Source organism: Gadus chalcogrammus, chromosome 16, assembly GCF_026213295.1.
Source record: "Gadus chalcogrammus isolate NIFS_2021 chromosome 16, NIFS_Gcha_1.0, whole genome shotgun sequence".
Classification (NCBI taxonomy): domain Eukaryota; kingdom Metazoa; phylum Chordata; class Actinopteri; order Gadiformes; family Gadidae; genus Gadus; species Gadus chalcogrammus.
In genome coordinates, this window is record NC_079427.1 from 19485305 (window position 1) to 19503613 (window position 18309).

The window sequence follows — 18309 nt, forward strand, 5'->3', positions numbered from 1 at the left end:
AGGGGACGAGGGGAGGATAGAGAGAAGGACAGCGGTCAGGAGATATTGTGACCTTCAAAGAAACGCTTTCAGAGGTCCCATGGATGACGGATCAGAAAAAAAGAGAGAATGAGAGAGAGAGAGAGAGAGAGAGAGAGAGAGAGAGAGAGAGAGAGAGAGAGAGAGAGAGAGAGAGAGAGAGAGAGAGAGAGAGAGAGAGAGAGAGAGAGAGAGAGAGAGAGAGAGAGAGAGACTAAGAGAATTGAGAGGTAGATATATATATATATATATATATTGAGGGAGAGAGAGAGAGCGAGAGCGAGAGAGAGATAAATGGACAGAAAGAGAGAGCGAGAGACAGAGACGTAGAGAGAGACAGTAGGAGATTGAGAGGGAGAGATACTGAGCGCTCCAACGTAGTGGAGGAGACAGCAGATGGAGGGGATTATTCTGGACTAAAATACTCTGGGATCCACGCAGGGAAGGCTGCAGATACAGACCTCTACAGAAGCCATCTGAGCCGGGATAGACAGAGAAGACACACAGCTACTGTAGTTCCCTCCATCGCTCGACAGATGCAGCTCGGATGGCAGGCACATTATTTGGACAACTACACCAAACACAGTGTTATATTCGTGTATACTTTGAATGTGTCAAAATAAAACAGGGTATTTGGTTCCTTTGACTAAAAACAAAAGCCACAGTACATATTATGAATACTGCTAGACATGGTGTCTAGCCGTCCAAATTCACCATCCAGCAGGTCAGACTACCTATCCAGCTGCTCACACGCCTGTGTTTATCCAGGTTTTTCATTCATTTTTCAGTATGCGTTAATATGACGATGAGGGGGATTGGCCCTGCATGTGATTGTGTCCACAAATAACATGCCTCCCTGTGATTTGCATGTGCTTTGCTTTTGACTTTAATGAGCCATGAAAATCCATCGACACATCGCAACACTTACTCAATCGCACTAGATCATCACCGTTGGTGTCTACGTTTAAACTAAGATGAGACACATGAATGAGAAAGCAAAGAGTTTTGGTTTTACCTTTTGCTGTATTCAGATCAAATCTGGAACCTGTGGAAGAAGGAGGGTACAAATTAAAAACGGGGCTGCGTTCGGACACAGACAATAACAAAAGACCATTAGTCGGACACCCTAGTGACGAAGCAATCTGAAAAGAAAATCGACAGCGCTGCTATTCTCCTATGGTAGGAGCGAATTGGCAGAATGACTCCGTTCCTAGGGGGGACAGGGCCTGTAATTGTCTATTGAGCCGTGCCACTCAAGGCCTGTTTTTATGTTCCCTGAAAAGGTACTAATTGTTAGTACATTCAAGCCTCAGCATCAGTGTAGGCGAGGACATGTATTGACGAGTAGAGTGTGTGTGCAGTGTGCACGTGTGTGTTATTGATCAATCATCTATCCCCCAGGATGCGGGAACAGTTGGTTAAATCCTGCTCTTGGCAGAGAATATTATTGCTCACGGATCTATATCATCAACATAGGCACAGCCAGCAGAACGTGCTCGAAGGCATATGTCACACTTTACCTGCGCACAGCACAATTGTCATGCTCTATACATAGAGCACCTCCATTACAGATTCTCTCTCTCTCTCTCTCTCTCTCTCTCTCTCTCTCTCTCTCTCTCTCTCTCTCTCTCTCTCTCTCTCTCTCTCTCTCTCTCTCTCTCTCTCTCTCTCTCTCTCTCTCTCTCTCTCTCTCTCTCTCTCTCTTCCTCTCTCTCTCTCTCTCTCTCTCTCAGAGGGAGATCAGTCGTCTGCTGGATGAGGGCAGATCAATGGTTCTTCCAACAGACAATATGGTCATCATTGATCAGGTCATTATGATTGGCAGCGATTGAACTCCCCCACTTCACCTCCCCTCAGCTGCATGGTGCCATCACCATGGCACCAGTACCGTGGTGATCAGGGCCGGCCGAGGCCTCCTCACCCTCTAGCGCTTTAGGGCTATAACTCCCACGGTCTCCAGTGTGAGAGCAGACACCTTTTTATACTTGAGACTATAAGTCAGACATAAAAGTCACAATGTTCTCTTTCCTCCGAGAGCGAGGGGCTATTGTTAGCCGGCTGTAAAGGGCATAAGAGTATACAAGAGTATACATGTATCGGTAGACCTATTCAGATCATTGCTGGCGTATTGCACGATTAATAATGAATTCAGCAGGGCGGCTTGGTGGCTCTACTCGAAGTGTGCTATCCAGGCAGGGAACACGCCTTGTAGCGCCTTGTAGGGGATCGACTCCCACCTCCGTCCCCTGTGGGGTGTACATATTAGGGTAGCATCAGATCTAGTGCATCAGGCAATACGTCTTCAGGCCCCGGTGGGGGAAAGTATTTCAGCGCTGCCTGAAGTTCAGGATCTGGTGGAGAGTTCTGACGATGTCCTAATATACACCGTACCTATGCCACATGTCGCTTCCTCTATACGTCAACACACTTTCCTGTCTCACTCCCCTGTCCACTTCATAAAGGCAAAAAAGCCTTCATTTTTTTTCATAAAAAACATCAAAGAATTAGGCAGGATTTTAAATGTTTCGTACGCCTTCCTAACACAGTGTGCTTCCAACCGGGAGCCCACCATCGCAGGCCGCTTGTCCCAAAATGTACACAACACAAACTAACATAGAAATGCATGTTCACACACACACACACACACACACACACACAGAAACCCATGCACGGATCCACACATCCACACACTATCACAATCCCACAGACAGAAGCCCATGCACAGATCCACACATACACACTCACACACACAGAAACCCATGGACGGATTGCAGACAATCACACAGACAAATCTTCCCCCGAAAACCCCTCAATTACAGCCCATCAAACTAGCAAGGCCGGCATCGGGAGGCAGCTGCAGCACAACAAACAGAGCTCATCTCAGCCACGGAGACGGGAGCCCTGCTCCCCCCAGTCGGTTTGAACATTCACTGACAGATGCCGCTCGCGCTCTGATAACAGTCTCCCCAGCATCACCACGGTGGCTGACTGGCATTGATCAGTGACATTTTGCTAAGCGGCGCTACGTGTTTGAAATCCGTAACCCTCAGACTGGGCAGGGCTTGAGACATGCAGGGCTCTCCTTTGGGAAAGAGCATTTTGAATGTACAAGAATGGGAATGTTCCCCGCTGTTGCAGAAGCTGAATTAATCTATTATTCATTTGGTTCTGTTTTTGTGGTTGTCGTGTTTGTGACTTGGTGTGTAAAGTGAAATCTTAGAATGATATGCTGTGTTCGCATGCTAGATACTAAACAGGAGTGTTCTTGGTGGACAGGTGACCAGCATCGACAACACAGAGGCACTGAGGTGAGGTTGGGGAATACAAATAACAAATGATAACCAACACATTGACAGACACACACAGACATACACACACTAACCCATTTACCAACACACGCCTATATTCATTTGACACACCATCCGACATACACACACAGACCCAACTAGTACAATACATTTGTGTGAGCCCAAATGCGCATATGAATGCATAAAATAGTGATCTCCTATACTCAATCAGTTGCAGAAAGAAACAAACACAGACTCACAGACACAAACACATACACACATCTAAGGTACAAATCTCATTTTGCACCCCATGGATGTAGTTTGAGTTAGAGTTAGACTTTCTATTTCACACATGAAAGAACCCACATCTGTGGCCGTGGTTCATGATTGTGCATGTGAGACATGTCCTGCCAATCAACGTCAACGTTATATAGTAGATTCCATTAAACCCATCACGTACCATGTGTAAAGAAAACCAGCATGTTGTGAAGCATGAAAAGGTCGGTCCTTGGTTGTTCTCAAAATAAACAACATTGTGTGTGTGTGTGTGTGTGTGTGTGTGTGTGTGTGTGTGTGTGTGTGTGTGTGTGTGTGTGTGTGTGTGTGTGTGTGTGTGTGTGTGTGTGTGTGTGTGTGTGTGTGTGTGTGTGTGTGACAGGGACACGATCGTGGCTGACGGTAGCATGGGATAGAACTCTAGGAAATGTGTAACCGAGCGCAGCAGACTACACACACAAAACCTCCGGACACTATTTATTTATATTTTTTTTATACCTTTTCTTTTTTACATAAATACTTTATTTTTTAAGGTTTTCTAACACTAAACTTTGTGTGTTAATCACTGTGTGTGTTTCTGTGTCTTTCTTATTTGACAGGTAATACACGCATATAAGGTCCCGGGGGAGTGTGCGTGTGTGTTTGTCGCAAACGCACACGCACACCCACACCCACACCAACCCACACCCACACCCACCCACCCACACACCCTCTGCTCCCCTAACGCTACACCTGTAATATATACGAACAATCTCCAAGACGCAGGGCAGAAATCATTCCATCACTTGCTATGCAGCAGGCCATGACCAATTCTACAGAAAAAAATGGATGGTCTGGAGCAAGGCAGTGTGGGAAATCCTGAGAGGAGGGAAAGAAATGAACAGAGAGGAAATAGAAAACACTTGCACATACACAACAATACAGTTATTTTGTCTGTCCGTCGGTCTGGTTGAGAGAGACCCTCATGAGACAGGTTTGTGTTAATGTGGTATTGTTGCAATAATAAAACAATGTGCAACATACATTATGTTTTGTTGTTTGAAATTACTTTTTCACATTTCCTTTTCAAAACCCACACAAACACATTAGACACTGTATCCAGCTTAATACTATATAATAGCAGGACTGTCGCACAAGTTACTCAAGTTGGTCAGTGCGCATGTGCTAAGCAGCCTGCAGCTCACCCATACACAAACGCACGCACGCGCGTGCTAACCTGACGCAAACGTTTCAAGACAAAGGCAGAGCAGGACACTGCATAACTGCACACACGCACGCACAAACATGCACGCCAAGCGGCCTGCAGCTCACGCACACACAGCACGCGCCAACGCACGCATACACCGCACGCACGCACATACACACCGCATGCACACACAGACCGCACACACACGCACGTTGAAAGACAACGGCAAGATCGATCCTGTATCCCGCAATGTTTTGCGATATTGATATCCCCCCTCCCCCTTCTGTCTGTTTTAACGGCGTCGCCGTCGACAAACTTTCCCAGGTAAGACGTTCTGTCTTTAGACCGTAGAAATTGCGATAAAAGAAGTGAAGAGACAATTTCTCACCTCAAAAACGTTAAATTCAAAGATCGTGCCGACCGGGATATCAACACACAAGTCACATGATCTTAAAGAGATAGCGTCCCTAATAACACATAACGAAAACATGTCAATAACACAGTATGGTGAATTATGTCTATAGAGTCCACCACAGGACTACACTTTGTTGCTCAAACTAAATATTACTATCCTTCTTGAGCCTCCCGAAATGTCTTGCGACAGTGATATCCCCCCTCTCCCCTGCAGTTGTTTTTTAGCTGTTAATTTAATATTAACAGTTAATTAAATATTATTCATTAGCTCTTTTAATTACATACTGTTCATTAAACGTGTATACTAAGGCCATTTAAAATATGCATAGTAGAAAGAAAGAAAAAACACAATTGCAATACATCAGATACATTTTTGTGCCTTAGCGCATCACGTAGTTTAAACTTGAAGGCAGCGCGCACACTAAAAGAAATGGAAATATTTTGACCAGATTGGTGAAAAAAATGTGCAATGCAAACTCTTGGCAAGGGAAAAATACATGACTATACCGGCAACCTCCGTTCCGGAAGATAGAGTATTTTCCATGGCGGGCTTGATTGTTAATCGACCCCGCACCCGCCTCTCCCCCTAGCACGTAGATAAGTTAATTTTTTTGAACAAGAATGAGTGATGCAGTAGGTCGGCTTATGTGTTATGTTAACTGGAAATCAAATGTTTTAGACATACTGTATTCCCGTCTTTCACATAATATCTTTTTGTTGTTCTGTTATATGCGCTTCATGCGTAATGCGAGGCAGGCCCATGCGCTGCAAGTGGAGTTCTGTTGATATCCAAGCCCAACAGTACTTATACTTTTTGCTGTTGTGCTTCAGTAACTTGAATCTATTCAGTTTGTGCCTTAAATTTACTTATATCTAATTTCAGTTTGTGCCTTAAGTATGCAATACGGTTCATTCATATTCTTGTCAAAAAGGATGGTTTTGGTTTCAATTCGTTTCGATTCAGCATACTGATTTTAAGTGTTTTTTTCCTTCTAAAATGCTCAATAAATTGAATAAATTAGATTTGATTTCCTTATTTATTTGACTTATAGATGGAAAACAAATTCATTTGTTTAGTGAATACCAGATCACGGAAGCCCTTCAGGCAGGGCTCTAAAGTGCGACCAATTTGGTCGCACATGCGACCTAATTTCTCAATGGTGCGACTAAAAAAAATCTGAGGTCGCACCGGTGCAACCAGCCGTTCAAAAAGAAAAAACCTCCGCGACTCTGAAAGGCCCATATCATGGTCTAAACCAATCAGAGATAATGAAGAGCGGGACCCCCCTCTGATTGGCCGTGGTCCAGATATTCCTGTTTATTCTACTTCATTTAAGAATACTCGTCAGAATTTTACGATTTTCACAGGCTACAATATTGCATTTGTCAGTTGTCAAATTTGCTGAACAAAATGTTAAACTTCAATAATTGTTCATAGTCAACTTATATCGTGCATTTATTTAAGCTCTCAACAGCATAACCATACAGCTTCGCCACATCGGCGGGAAAACACGGCACACGCAAAGTAGGCTACATCCATGGAATCAGCCGTTCAAAACCAGTCTGCATGAATCGTATGACAACTGGATGGCAGGGGATGCGGACAAGGTATACACCGCAGGGGAGAACATGAGAGCCCCAGCTCGCTGCATAGTAGCCTGGGTGCTTTAAGCATGGAATAAGCTGCATATGGAGTGGGTGAAAAACTATGTGTGTGTGTGTGTGTGTGTTTGTGTGTCACTCTGTTCGAGCCTGCATGAGAGTTCAATGTTGTCATTAGCTGTTACGTCTTTCCGACCAATCGCAGTTCAAGGCCGACCTGGGCTGTACCACTTCGGGAGGGGGCGCTCAGTTACTCCCCCCTAGACAAAACCGAATTGGTTGCGACGTTGACCCGGCGCCGCCCGAAACGTTAACGGGCCACGGGGAATTCTCCCAACTCTCCCGATTACCACTCTGCGTGTGCGTGCGTGCGTGCCTGTGTGTGTGTGTGCAGGCGTTATTCAATTGCCTGGTAAACATATAGGCCTACGGTAATATTCATACTGGTTTAAATAATGCATTTGATAGTAGGCTATTTCCCATCGTTGCTGAGCAAGAGTTTTGTTCGAAAGTTCAGTGATAGAAAACAAATTATAGCCCGGGCTATTGCCAAAGATCAAGAAGGCCAAACTACATGAGTTGGCCATCAGAGGGGCATGGGACTGCAATTGAGGATAGTCCATAAGACCTGGAGCCATGAGATGTTCAGTTTGAAGTTTCAGTTTAAAACACTTGCACTTTTAATTTAGATTTTCTTTTTATTTCATTTATCTTCAGATGTTTAAAGTTTAAATTGCAGCTCAGTAAAGCACTTACAGCACCAAAATGTTTCAGTGAAATTACCTTTCTTGTGCAAATATTCAAATAAAGAACATTATGTTGACCAGATTCTTAGTTCATCATTTACAAGTCAATATTGCCTATATGGACAGCTATTTATAAAACGTGAACCTGTGAAACTGCAGTGTTGAATGCGATATGGTCGACAATTTGGATGCACCTAACTTTTGTGCTGGTGCACCTAAGAAAAAAAGTTAGGCGCACCAGTGCAACCAGTGAAAAATGTTAGTTTAGAGCCCTGCCTTCAGGCTACATTATGAGTGCGCTACACTTCTTCTTTTCCTTTTTTCGTAGTTCGGTTAACTGGTTACTCAGTTTTTTATTTATAGAATATTCGAATATTGATATGCCTTCAAATGCCCATCCATAGCAGAAAGTCTGTATTTCTCTCACCACTTCAGTGGGCGTGTTGATGACGCTTCTGCATGTCATTGAGTGGCCCCCTAAATGATAATCAGCTGTTGCCTTTTGTTTGCTGAAAAAAAAAATAGAAACATTTTGGCACTGCTTTCAAGAGTCTTTTTTGGTGAACGCTATAAGATAGATCTTATAATAACCCTAAAAGTGCATATCATACAATAAATGACAATAAATTAGTTCACAGCTGCAGGTGTATAGAAACGTTTTTTTATTATTATTATTAGTGACAAAAGTCAGCTTAACATCATAGGGTTTAGAGTTAAACTACATCCGTCCAAGTGTTAGTTATATGTGAAATTAAGCAAAAAAAGACGCTCTCTTTCTCCGGTAACGCAGTCGTTCACGAGGCCTTTCTTCTTCGTTGTTTCTGCTATTTGTCTCCAACTCATTCTCCAAACTTTCATCGACCGATGATTTGGATTTTGTGGATGCAACGGAATATATGATGCATCATTTTAGCAACAATTAAGATGATCGCAAAGAGTTCTGCCCGTTCTGCCTCCATTTTGTCTATCGTCAAAGATATACAAATGCGTCAAAAATGATGAAAACGGCTTATAGCTAGAAAATTATTATGCTAGCTTCATAACGTAAGGAGGAAATGATTATGCTTGCTTCAATACGTAATAGGTGAACAAAAATATAGGCAAAATGTTATTATATTATACGCTCAGAAATTTGTTACATTATCGACTCGGGTTTCCACATTATTGCTATGGGTTTAATTACAACTAGAGGTTGAGCGCGGAATGCGCGCACGGAAACTCTAGTATGGATTATAGGTGCATATACATTCACTTTCCCTTCACTGTAGGCTGAGTGCGGCTGTCCCTGTGCTGTCTGAACCGACTTTCCGCCTCTGAGCCACTTTTCGTAGTATTCTCAGCCATTACCCGCGCACAACAATCATCGCTAACTGCCAAGCACGGAGCACCTTTAAGAGAATGTCAGTTGCCATGGAGACCGAGGCGCACTGGCTATGCCCCCCCCCCCCCACACCCCCCCAGCATCTCAGTCTAATCGACGCCCCCCCCCGCCCCCCCGTTCTGCCACCCTCCCACCTGCCACGTCAGACACCTCTCTCTCTCTCTCTCTCTCTCTCTCTCTCTCTCTGTGTGTATGCGTTCCTCTACAAGTTATTCATCCCTGTTTTCAAACAATTGTCAGTGTTGTTTACCAGGGCTACCAGTACTCAGTCTCCTAACAAACGCTGCTCATTCGCTGCTCCTCTCTGTCTCGCTCTCGCTCTTCCTGTCTCTCTCCACTGGGGGCACGGTGGTCGCAGAGTGAGAACCTCATCCAGGGACTGACGGCGTGACAAAACCAAGAGTTAGAAAAAAGGATGTTGTTTGACAAGCGACGACTTCGGTCTGCAGATATCACGGGATGCCGCTTTGGCCCCGCCCCCCCGCGCCAGAGGGAAGGCAAAAGCCTCTGAACATCAATTTACTGAATGACAAGGAATCACATGCTTACACACACACACACACACACACACACACACACACACACACACACACACACACACACACACACACACACACACACACACACACACACACACACACACACACACACACACAGTCACACACACACACACGACTGACTTCTGATTGAAAGTGATTGCTGCGACATGGACAGATAGCAAGGGTTTTGTATTTCAGAGGAGTCAAACAAGAGCTTGCCACCACTGAACAACAGTATTAGAAGTTGAAAGTGTCAAACTACATCAATGGAGCGCCGTGCCTTTAAGGAGCTCTCTTTATCGCACCACTTCCAGCTGCTCATCTCCCCCTTATGTCAGTCTATCCCCACTATCCCTCACTATCTCCATTTCTCTCTCCATTTCTCCACACAACCATCTATGTATCTGGCTTTCCGACTTGCTATCTGTGTGTGTGGGATTTGAGTGGGGGGGATCTGTGTGTGTGTGTGTGTGTGTGTGTGCGCGCATGCGCGCGCACGTGCGTGCGTGCGTGCGTGCGTGCGTGTGTGTGTGTGTTGCAGCCGTTATCTGCCTCTTGCCTCTGCATATCTACATGGCTGATTACTGTGGCATAATGGATAATGATGTGGATTCATTGAGCTCTTGGTCGGTGTTCTTATTGCACACCAACTGCAATAAAGCAAATCCCTGCAGGCTGCCATTGGTTTAGCCCAAGAGTTCTTAGAATTGTGAGTAAAAAAAAAAGAAAGACAGCAGTTTAAAAATAGACATGGCAGGTGAATGTTATCAGAGGCGATGTGACCTGTGTGTTTGAGTGTTTATGTTTATGTGTTTATGTGTTTTGTGCGTGTGTGTGTGTGTGTGTGTGTTTACACGTCAATCTGATGGAAGAGTCTTTGGAACCATATGGAATCCCTGCTAGCTTTGCATGTGGTCTCATCCACGCTGTCACCCCTAGGTTTTCCCTACTCTGTCTCCTGCTCACAGCACCAGCCGTCTCCCGGTGGGAATGAAACAACAAAAGAACAACAAGAGGCAAAAGGTCCCCGAATGAAATATTCAACTGGAAAACGGTGATCTTTACCGAGGAGATTCAATGTTTAGGTTCAGTCTGGATGCCGGTTTGGAGCCAAGTTGTTCAGCTAATAACAACCAGCAGATTCGCTGTGTTTCTTAACACCACTGTTGAACAACTATTAAAATAGATACTTTCACACATGATTTCATGCCTCACGTTGCTCACACCTGATGTATCTTTCTGCTTCCCTGAGTCTTAAAATGGGCCTGTTGGTGTTAAGAAGCGATGTTATTCTTTGCGGAGAATGATTTGTTTGTTTAATGTTCCAGCCTCGCGATCCTCCAAGGCCCTAACCTAGATTACAGCACAAAGACTATTAATCATTGATGATCAAACCTTTTTATTATTGCTCATCTATAATTAATCTGCACGATAATCAAAAGCATGTAGATCATGCGATTCAAAAATATGTTTGATATCCATTTTAGGGAAGAAATATATAATAATTAAACGACAGAATATATATTTATAATCCTTTCTAACTGTCAGAAAATGAAATAGCTATTTTTCCGCTCTGATGAAAATCCTAGATTAAAAGAAAATGAAAGTCAGAAAATGACGAGAAAATTAAAGGCTTTTTCTCTCTGCTAATGAAAATATATTGCAAATGATTGGTACTACCCCACAATTCAACCAATTTCTTTCAATCTTGTTCTTAGAATGCAGAGGTTAATGCATGGGTTAAAGTCTAGCAGAAGGTGGATCAGGGCAGGGACCTAAGGGTAATGCAAAATGTTCCCATAATTGTGCGGATGTTCACATCATGAGCAGTTCATTATCACAGAGGTGGGAGCAGGACCCATGAGGGCAATTAGACCTCCGTCAGCGTGAACCCAGGGTCTTTACAAACACGCCCTGCAAGACAACCTAAACACACACGTAAGAGCCCTGGACACACAACACGTACATGCTGTTATAATGACCAACACACCAACATGAGCCAATGGTAATAAAAACAACACACACACACACACACACACACACACACACACACACACACACACACACACACACACACACACACACACACACACACACACACACACACACACACACACACACACACACACACACACACACTTGGTGTTGTGCCAAGGATGTTACTACTCTTCAGTGGCCAATTGGAGGTGTACTCCACCCTCAGAAACACAAACATACAAGCAAGGCAGATGCCGCTGATGGCTGTGAATTAATCTCAGGTCACGATTGAATGCAAATATGTGTCAATGAGTAAATAAGCACAGTGAGACAGACAGGGCTAAATTTTTCAGCCTGGCAGACCACATATTAAGAACTACAACTCCCAAGATGCCAGCCCTCTTCCACCCTGGTTATCGGAGGTAGAGAGACCTCTCCATCCAACACAATACAAGTAGCACCTTGTGTGCCCCTGGGCTCTGTATGAACACACGTCCCCCTGTAGCCCGGGGCACGGGGCCTTTAGGACAAGGCACAGGCAGACCCAGAGTCGATCACCGTTGACATGACGATATGATTCATGACTCATGAGGCATAATGACGTGATATGATATGTGACATGGGCCTAGCATGGCCCCATATGGCCTCCTGGGCGCCGAATGATGGTGTGAGTCGCTATGGAGTCACACACCATTACCACTGTGGATGGCTGGGTGCAAAAATAACACTGGTCATTTTAACCACTTTCTCATGTTGAACCCAGTATTTCAAAGCACTGACGCACGTACTGACGCACGTGTCCTCCTGAAAAACGGTAGCGGATACTTGGTTCATACGCTGCGAAACAGACATTAAAATCCTCTTCATGTGCCGCTTCATCCGTTCCGACCAAAACACCCAGATCGCGGGGCTGCGCTTGGAGGGCTGCGCGCAAACCGTGGAGGTAATCAACCGACGACGCGTTGGTTAAACCAACGAGGCGACACAAGAAGTGGATTTAAAGGGGACATATTATGCCACCAGGTTTGAGTGTGATTAGCCTAACAAGCCGTTTCGAAAATCTGCCCCATATGACATCACTAGTGGGCGGGTCCACCTAAATCTATACTGTTAGATGAGCAACGTTTACTTCAGTCTACTGGGTAGGCTGGTAGACTGATCTATCCAGCACAGATCTAGGTGGACACGCCCACTAGTGATATCATATGGGGCAGATTATCTAAACGGCTTATAAGGCTAATCACACTTCCACCTGGTGGTATAATATGTCCCCTTTAAATGGTTGTTTCCCATCACGTCAATACCGTATCATTTCTCCGTAACCACAGCGATTTAAATAAGGACTCATGCATCAGTACAGTGATTGGGCCCTTCCAAACCACCAATTCGACATTGGAAATTGGTCACTTGTGTTCAATACATGATGATATGGCGCGCAGGAGAAACAGATATTTTAAGAAGTTTAAACTTGCATAAACTATCAACATTTACCCCTTCTAAGTAATAAAAAAGCTGCAAGGTGCGGTTCCATTATTTTTCAAGTATTCAAATAATGTCAAGTGTAGAGTGGTGAAATAGTAGGTCTCGCAGCCTTCCAATGCGTTCCTTTGTCAAACAAACAAACAGATGCACATGTGTTGAACGCCGCCCCCCTTTTATGGTTTCCTATAGCCCTTCAAAGAGCATCTGGACTTCCTACAATCTTTACCAAAAGTACATGTCAGAATTATTAAAGGGGACATATTATACCACCAGGTGGAAGTGTGATTAGCCTTATAAGCCGTTTAGAAAATCTGCCCCATATGATATCACTAGTGGGCGTGTCCACCTAGATCTGTGCTGGATGGATCAGTCTACCAGCCTACCCAGTAGATTGAAGTAAACGTTGCTCATCTACCAGTAGAGATTTAGGGGGACGCGCCCACTAGTGATGTCATATGGGGCAGATTTTCGAAATGGCTTGTAAGGCTAATCACACTCAAACCTGTTGGTATAATATGTCCCCTTTAAGCCTTCTGCAATCTTACTTATTTCTACTCATACTTCGCACATCCGCACACGCACACCAAGCGCACACATTAAAACAAAAGACAGCGTCTTCAAGCACATTTAATGGGAATGGGCAAAAGGGTTCACTTCGTCCACCTCAGGCTATGTGGGCTTTTAAATTGGTCCCAGTGCGCTGTGGGAGTTTGTACCGCTGCCTGACCTATAACTCCTGCCCGGTGTCACATGGAATTAATCTGCGTCAGCCCAATCGATACTGAAACAGTGGCGGGTTCGGACCGGGGCTCCTGGGGGGCAGGATGCTCTTAATGAACAGAGGGGACTTGTTGATCTCGTTGGACTGTTGGACACCTGACCGCATTGACCACGGTGACTGCGATGACCCCGTTGACCATGCTGACCGACCGCGCGGGCCACCCGCCCCGCCGCCTCATGTTGTGCTCACGGCGTTAGCGGCCATGTTCTGTCTCAGTTTTGTCGGAACGTGGAAAAGAAGCGTGTGGAAGCTGACGGAGGGATGGATCACATGACAGCAAGGGGGGTTCATGACACGACCCTAGTCCTCCGAGGGGGGGGGGGGGGGGGGGAGTGTGACGACACTGACTCAGCAAAATATTTACCCTTCAACCCAGATTCACAATGCTCGAAGTGCAAGTATCGACATGCAGAATACGCACAATTAGCCTGTCACATCTAGCAGCAGCCCCCATGAATGCAGTGCAGTGTTGTTTACACCAATAGGTTTTCAAACAAACCCGGTACTGATGATAATATGTGGTACAGATGGCACGGTACCGTACCACGCCACATGGTAGCACCAGGCCAAGTGGTAGCGTACGGCAGCCTGGCCCTCCACTGGGCTCTGGGAGGGTGTGGGGGGGGGGAGTGTGGGGGAGGTAGGAAGAGGAGGAGGAGGAGGAGGAGTGGGGTTGCTGGCACCGAGAACAGGGGCCCCCTTGTATTGGCAGATTCACAGTGGCAGGATACATGATGCATTCACATGATAATGAGCCACCGCAGCACGTAAGGCCGCCCCATCGCTCTCTGTCTTTTTTTCCCCCTCTCTCTCTCTCTCTCTCTCTCTCTCTCTCTCTCTCTCTCTCTCTCTCTCTCTCTCTCTCTCTCTCTCTCTCTCTCTCTCTCTCTCTCTCTCTCTCTCTCTCCTCTCTCTGTTTGTCTCTATATATTTCTCTCCTTCTCTCTCTCTCTTTCCCTCTCCTCTTTCTCCTTCCCCCTCTCTCTCATTCTCTCTCTTTCTCTCTGTCCCTCCTTCCCTCTATCTCTCACCCTCTCTCTCTCTCCCTCTCCCTCTCTCCCTCCCTCTCTCTCTCTCCTCACCCTTTCTGACATCAGACTATGCGCACATACTCACAGACCTTCACAGCACGGTAACATGCATGCAAATACGCCATTTGAACATCCATAAATACAGAGAGGGACACACACACACACACACACACACACACACACACACACACACACACACACACACACACACACACACACACACACACACACACACACACACACACACACACACACACACACACACACACACACAGTGTCTGGCACAGAGCAGCCTGACCACTGGCCTCCCCGTCACCAAGGAGACGGATGCTAAGCAGGCGCCAGGCAGTGACTGACTGGCATTTAGCATTTAGGACCCCAGAAAGCTATCAGAGAGCGAAAGGGGGCTGAGCAGTCAAATATACGACCCGTGGGTTTGTAAAACCAGCAGACGCATGGAGGAATGAGCCAAGCGCACGACGCAGAACGTGGAAACGTGGTGAAACGTCAAGGCGGTACGACGAGCTCACAGAGTCTACGAATATCCCCCAAAAAGATTCACTTTCCGGGAATAACTGAATGCCTCTCCCCCTTCTCCTCGTCACTGCAGGGGCCCAGAAAAAAGGACTGAATGGCTGCGTCTCGGAGGCGCGTCACAGCGTATGTGAGAAGATGCGGAAGAGCACCCTACTTAGAGCGTTAAGAGGGGCATGTGGCACCCACTGACGTCAGCGTTGCAGAGGGCTATTAATAATCATTTCCACCTGATTTGACGCCAGGCTCGGGTGGAGGTGGTGGTGTCGGTGGTGTTGGAGGTGAGGGGGAGGGTGGGGTGGGGAGGGGGCACCGCGGTGCAAATTAACTGTAAAAATGAAAGACATGCGTTCCTTTTTTTACTTTTCGCCAGCTACCACGAAGAAAAGAAGGAAGGAGGAGACGAAGAAAAAAAAGGAAGAGAAAAGAGAATCAAAAGGGAATGGAAATGAAGCGCTACCGCCTTGTGAAAACTTTAAAGGAAGATGATGAATGAAGGGCGTGGCTCTCTGGAGGGCTTTCAGAGTTGAGCGAATTGATGGATCACATCTCATGGAGGAGAGGAAAGGAACGAGCAAGGAGTGCGAGGGGCCAGAAAGGCAGCAATAGAAAAGCTGAGATTGCATCAGCAGACGCCAAAGCAGCATGGAAGATAAAATCACGTCGTTGTCCTCTGATGGACTCGGAGCATCGACCACGGTGTCACTGGAGCTTCAATCTGCCATCGCTCCTCTCATGTGATTCGCTCCTCTGCAGGCGCATCTCTCAACTGACCTCACACAACCAGGTTACTTAGCAGACGATTGTTTGATCCGAAGCATCCCATGGGATCAGAGTGTTACAGAGCAGTACAAGGGCAGGCTAGACATCTCCCTGGAGGATCCAACCAAGACCCTTTTAGAATATGACCCAGCTGACTGTCTCGCACCTCAGGCACTAGATTGTCTTTTCTTTCTTCAACCTCAACCGATTAACAGCCAAGGCCCTGTCAGCCGTCGACCTCCGCCACCACCACCTCAGCTTTATCTACACCTAGCACCACCTTTAACCCTCGGGAAGAGTTTGTAATGACTCGCCCCGTCCACCACACCACATACACCTTCATAATGTCTTGTGATGTACCTCCCTGCCACACATTCACTCTCTCACACATTCACTCTCTCACACACACACACACACACACACACACACACACACACACACACACACACACACACACACACACACACACACACACACACACACACACACACACACACACACACACACTGTAATTCACGTCTGTAATTCAAAGGTGGAAACTAGGCTCCCTCCATATTTAACACATTTCCTAACATAGGAGGCTTGATGCATAATGCTCTTCCAAGCTTTTTTCTATCCACTCCACTCCATCCACGCATGTGCTGTGTTTTTCTCCCTGGCAGCAGTCCACCGTTGTGTGTCCACATGGTGGACCCGTGTCTTTTACTACACGTTGAGTGAGCTTGATTGTGAAAGGAAAGAATCAGCAGACAGTCTGGCTGATATACCCCCCCTTGTTTTTCTCTCTCTGCATCTTCTCTCTCCACACCTCCCCTGGCCAGATGTTACTTCCTGCTTTCTCTACATCCTTCCTGTTCATAGCATCCACTGTTCAGCCGCATTATGAACCCTCCAACCCCTTTCCCTGCCCCTCCATCCATGATATCTTGCACGCCACGGTCCTGAAGAACAATGCCTCATTCAAACCGAATCGCTTCACCACATCCGGCAGGGTCTGTTCATCCCAGATTTTAAGCGAGAATTAATTTCACAAAATCAATTGTTTGCTGCCATTGATTTTCTTTGCTCTTTTCATGGCGTGCGCGAATGGGACGTGAGTGGGTGCTGGCGGGCTGCCTGCCATCGGCGGGGCTGTGTTCAGCGACCTGCCTCGCAGCTCTTTTATTCACGCATTGTTGTGTAATTAACAATGAGCGAGCGACGTCGCGTGTCTCCTTGCGGATCGCCATCGCGGCGGTCTCAACGGGCCTCCTTATTCCAGCCGAGCCCCCGTCCTTTTGACAAAGAGCTTTATTTCATTCATTGTCTTCATTCATATGGAGATAATACAGTCACCATGAGTCCCTGGCCATCCTACGTCTCTCTCTCTCTCTCTCTCTCTCTCTCTCTCTCTCTCTCTCTCTCTCTCTCTCTCTCTCTCTCTCTCTCTCTCTCTCTCTCTCTCTCTCTCTCTCTCTCTCTCTCTCTCTCTCTCTCTCTCTCTCTCTCTCTCTCTCTCTCCATCCAAATAAACAGGGACTCGCCGTGCTCTTTCTCGCTCATCATGAGGCGCCGCACAACAACAGGAACCTCACACAGCACAGCACAGGCATAAGAGTCGAGAGGGCTCAGATTCTGATGGGACTGTGTGTGTGTATCTGTGTGGAAAACACATGTACCCCCTATTAATATGGAGCACTGGATTCCCCCAGTGAGACAATGCCCTGAGTTAAACACCATGCAGCACTAGTGGCTCGGGGACAATGTGGAGCCATTGATCACGTTGTGTCATCGTTAAAACCCAACTGTAATAAAGAAAAAATGTCAGGCGTGCTACAGGGCCTCCATAAGATGGATGGGCTGATGCTCCCGCCATTGATTAGGAGATATGTTTATGGAGGGAAAGATCAACAAAAGGGATCAGACAGAGAGATTGCACCTTCCTCCTCTCCCCTACAAGTCTGGTTCAGTGTGACTGTGTGGCTGTGTGGTTTTTCTAGCGCCACCATGGGATATAAGTGCACTCCGACTGCACAATATTGCTGTGGTGTGATTAGCGTGTGAGATGGAGCACAGGGTGGAATAGCCATGATTGTCTGTGGATAATTACCCAAATTGGTTAGATGGTACTTAATTGGGTTGTTTGAAATTGCTGTGTGGCTAATGTGCATGCGTGTGTGTGTGTGTGTGTGTGTGTGTGTGTGTGTGTGTGTGTGTGTGTGTGTGTGTGTGTGTGTGTGTGTGTGTGTGTGTGTGTGTGTGTGTGTGTGTGTGTGTGTGGCATGCTTGTGTGTGCATTTAGGGTAGACTAATG

At 46.2% G+C, this 18309-nt stretch overlaps 1 protein-coding gene across 1 annotated transcript in view; it reads right to left on the minus strand.

Annotated features, from left to right (window-relative positions):
* igsf11 (immunoglobulin superfamily member 11) overlaps window positions 1-18309 on the minus strand; it is a 98220-nt gene that overhangs the window by 67817 nt on the left and 12094 nt on the right. Inside the window, exon 2 of the mRNA XM_056612189.1 lies at window positions 1034-1063. Within this exon, the coding sequence (XP_056468164.1) occupies window positions 1034-1063 (30 nt within the window). The remainder of the gene's footprint in view (window positions 1-1033; window positions 1064-18309) is intronic.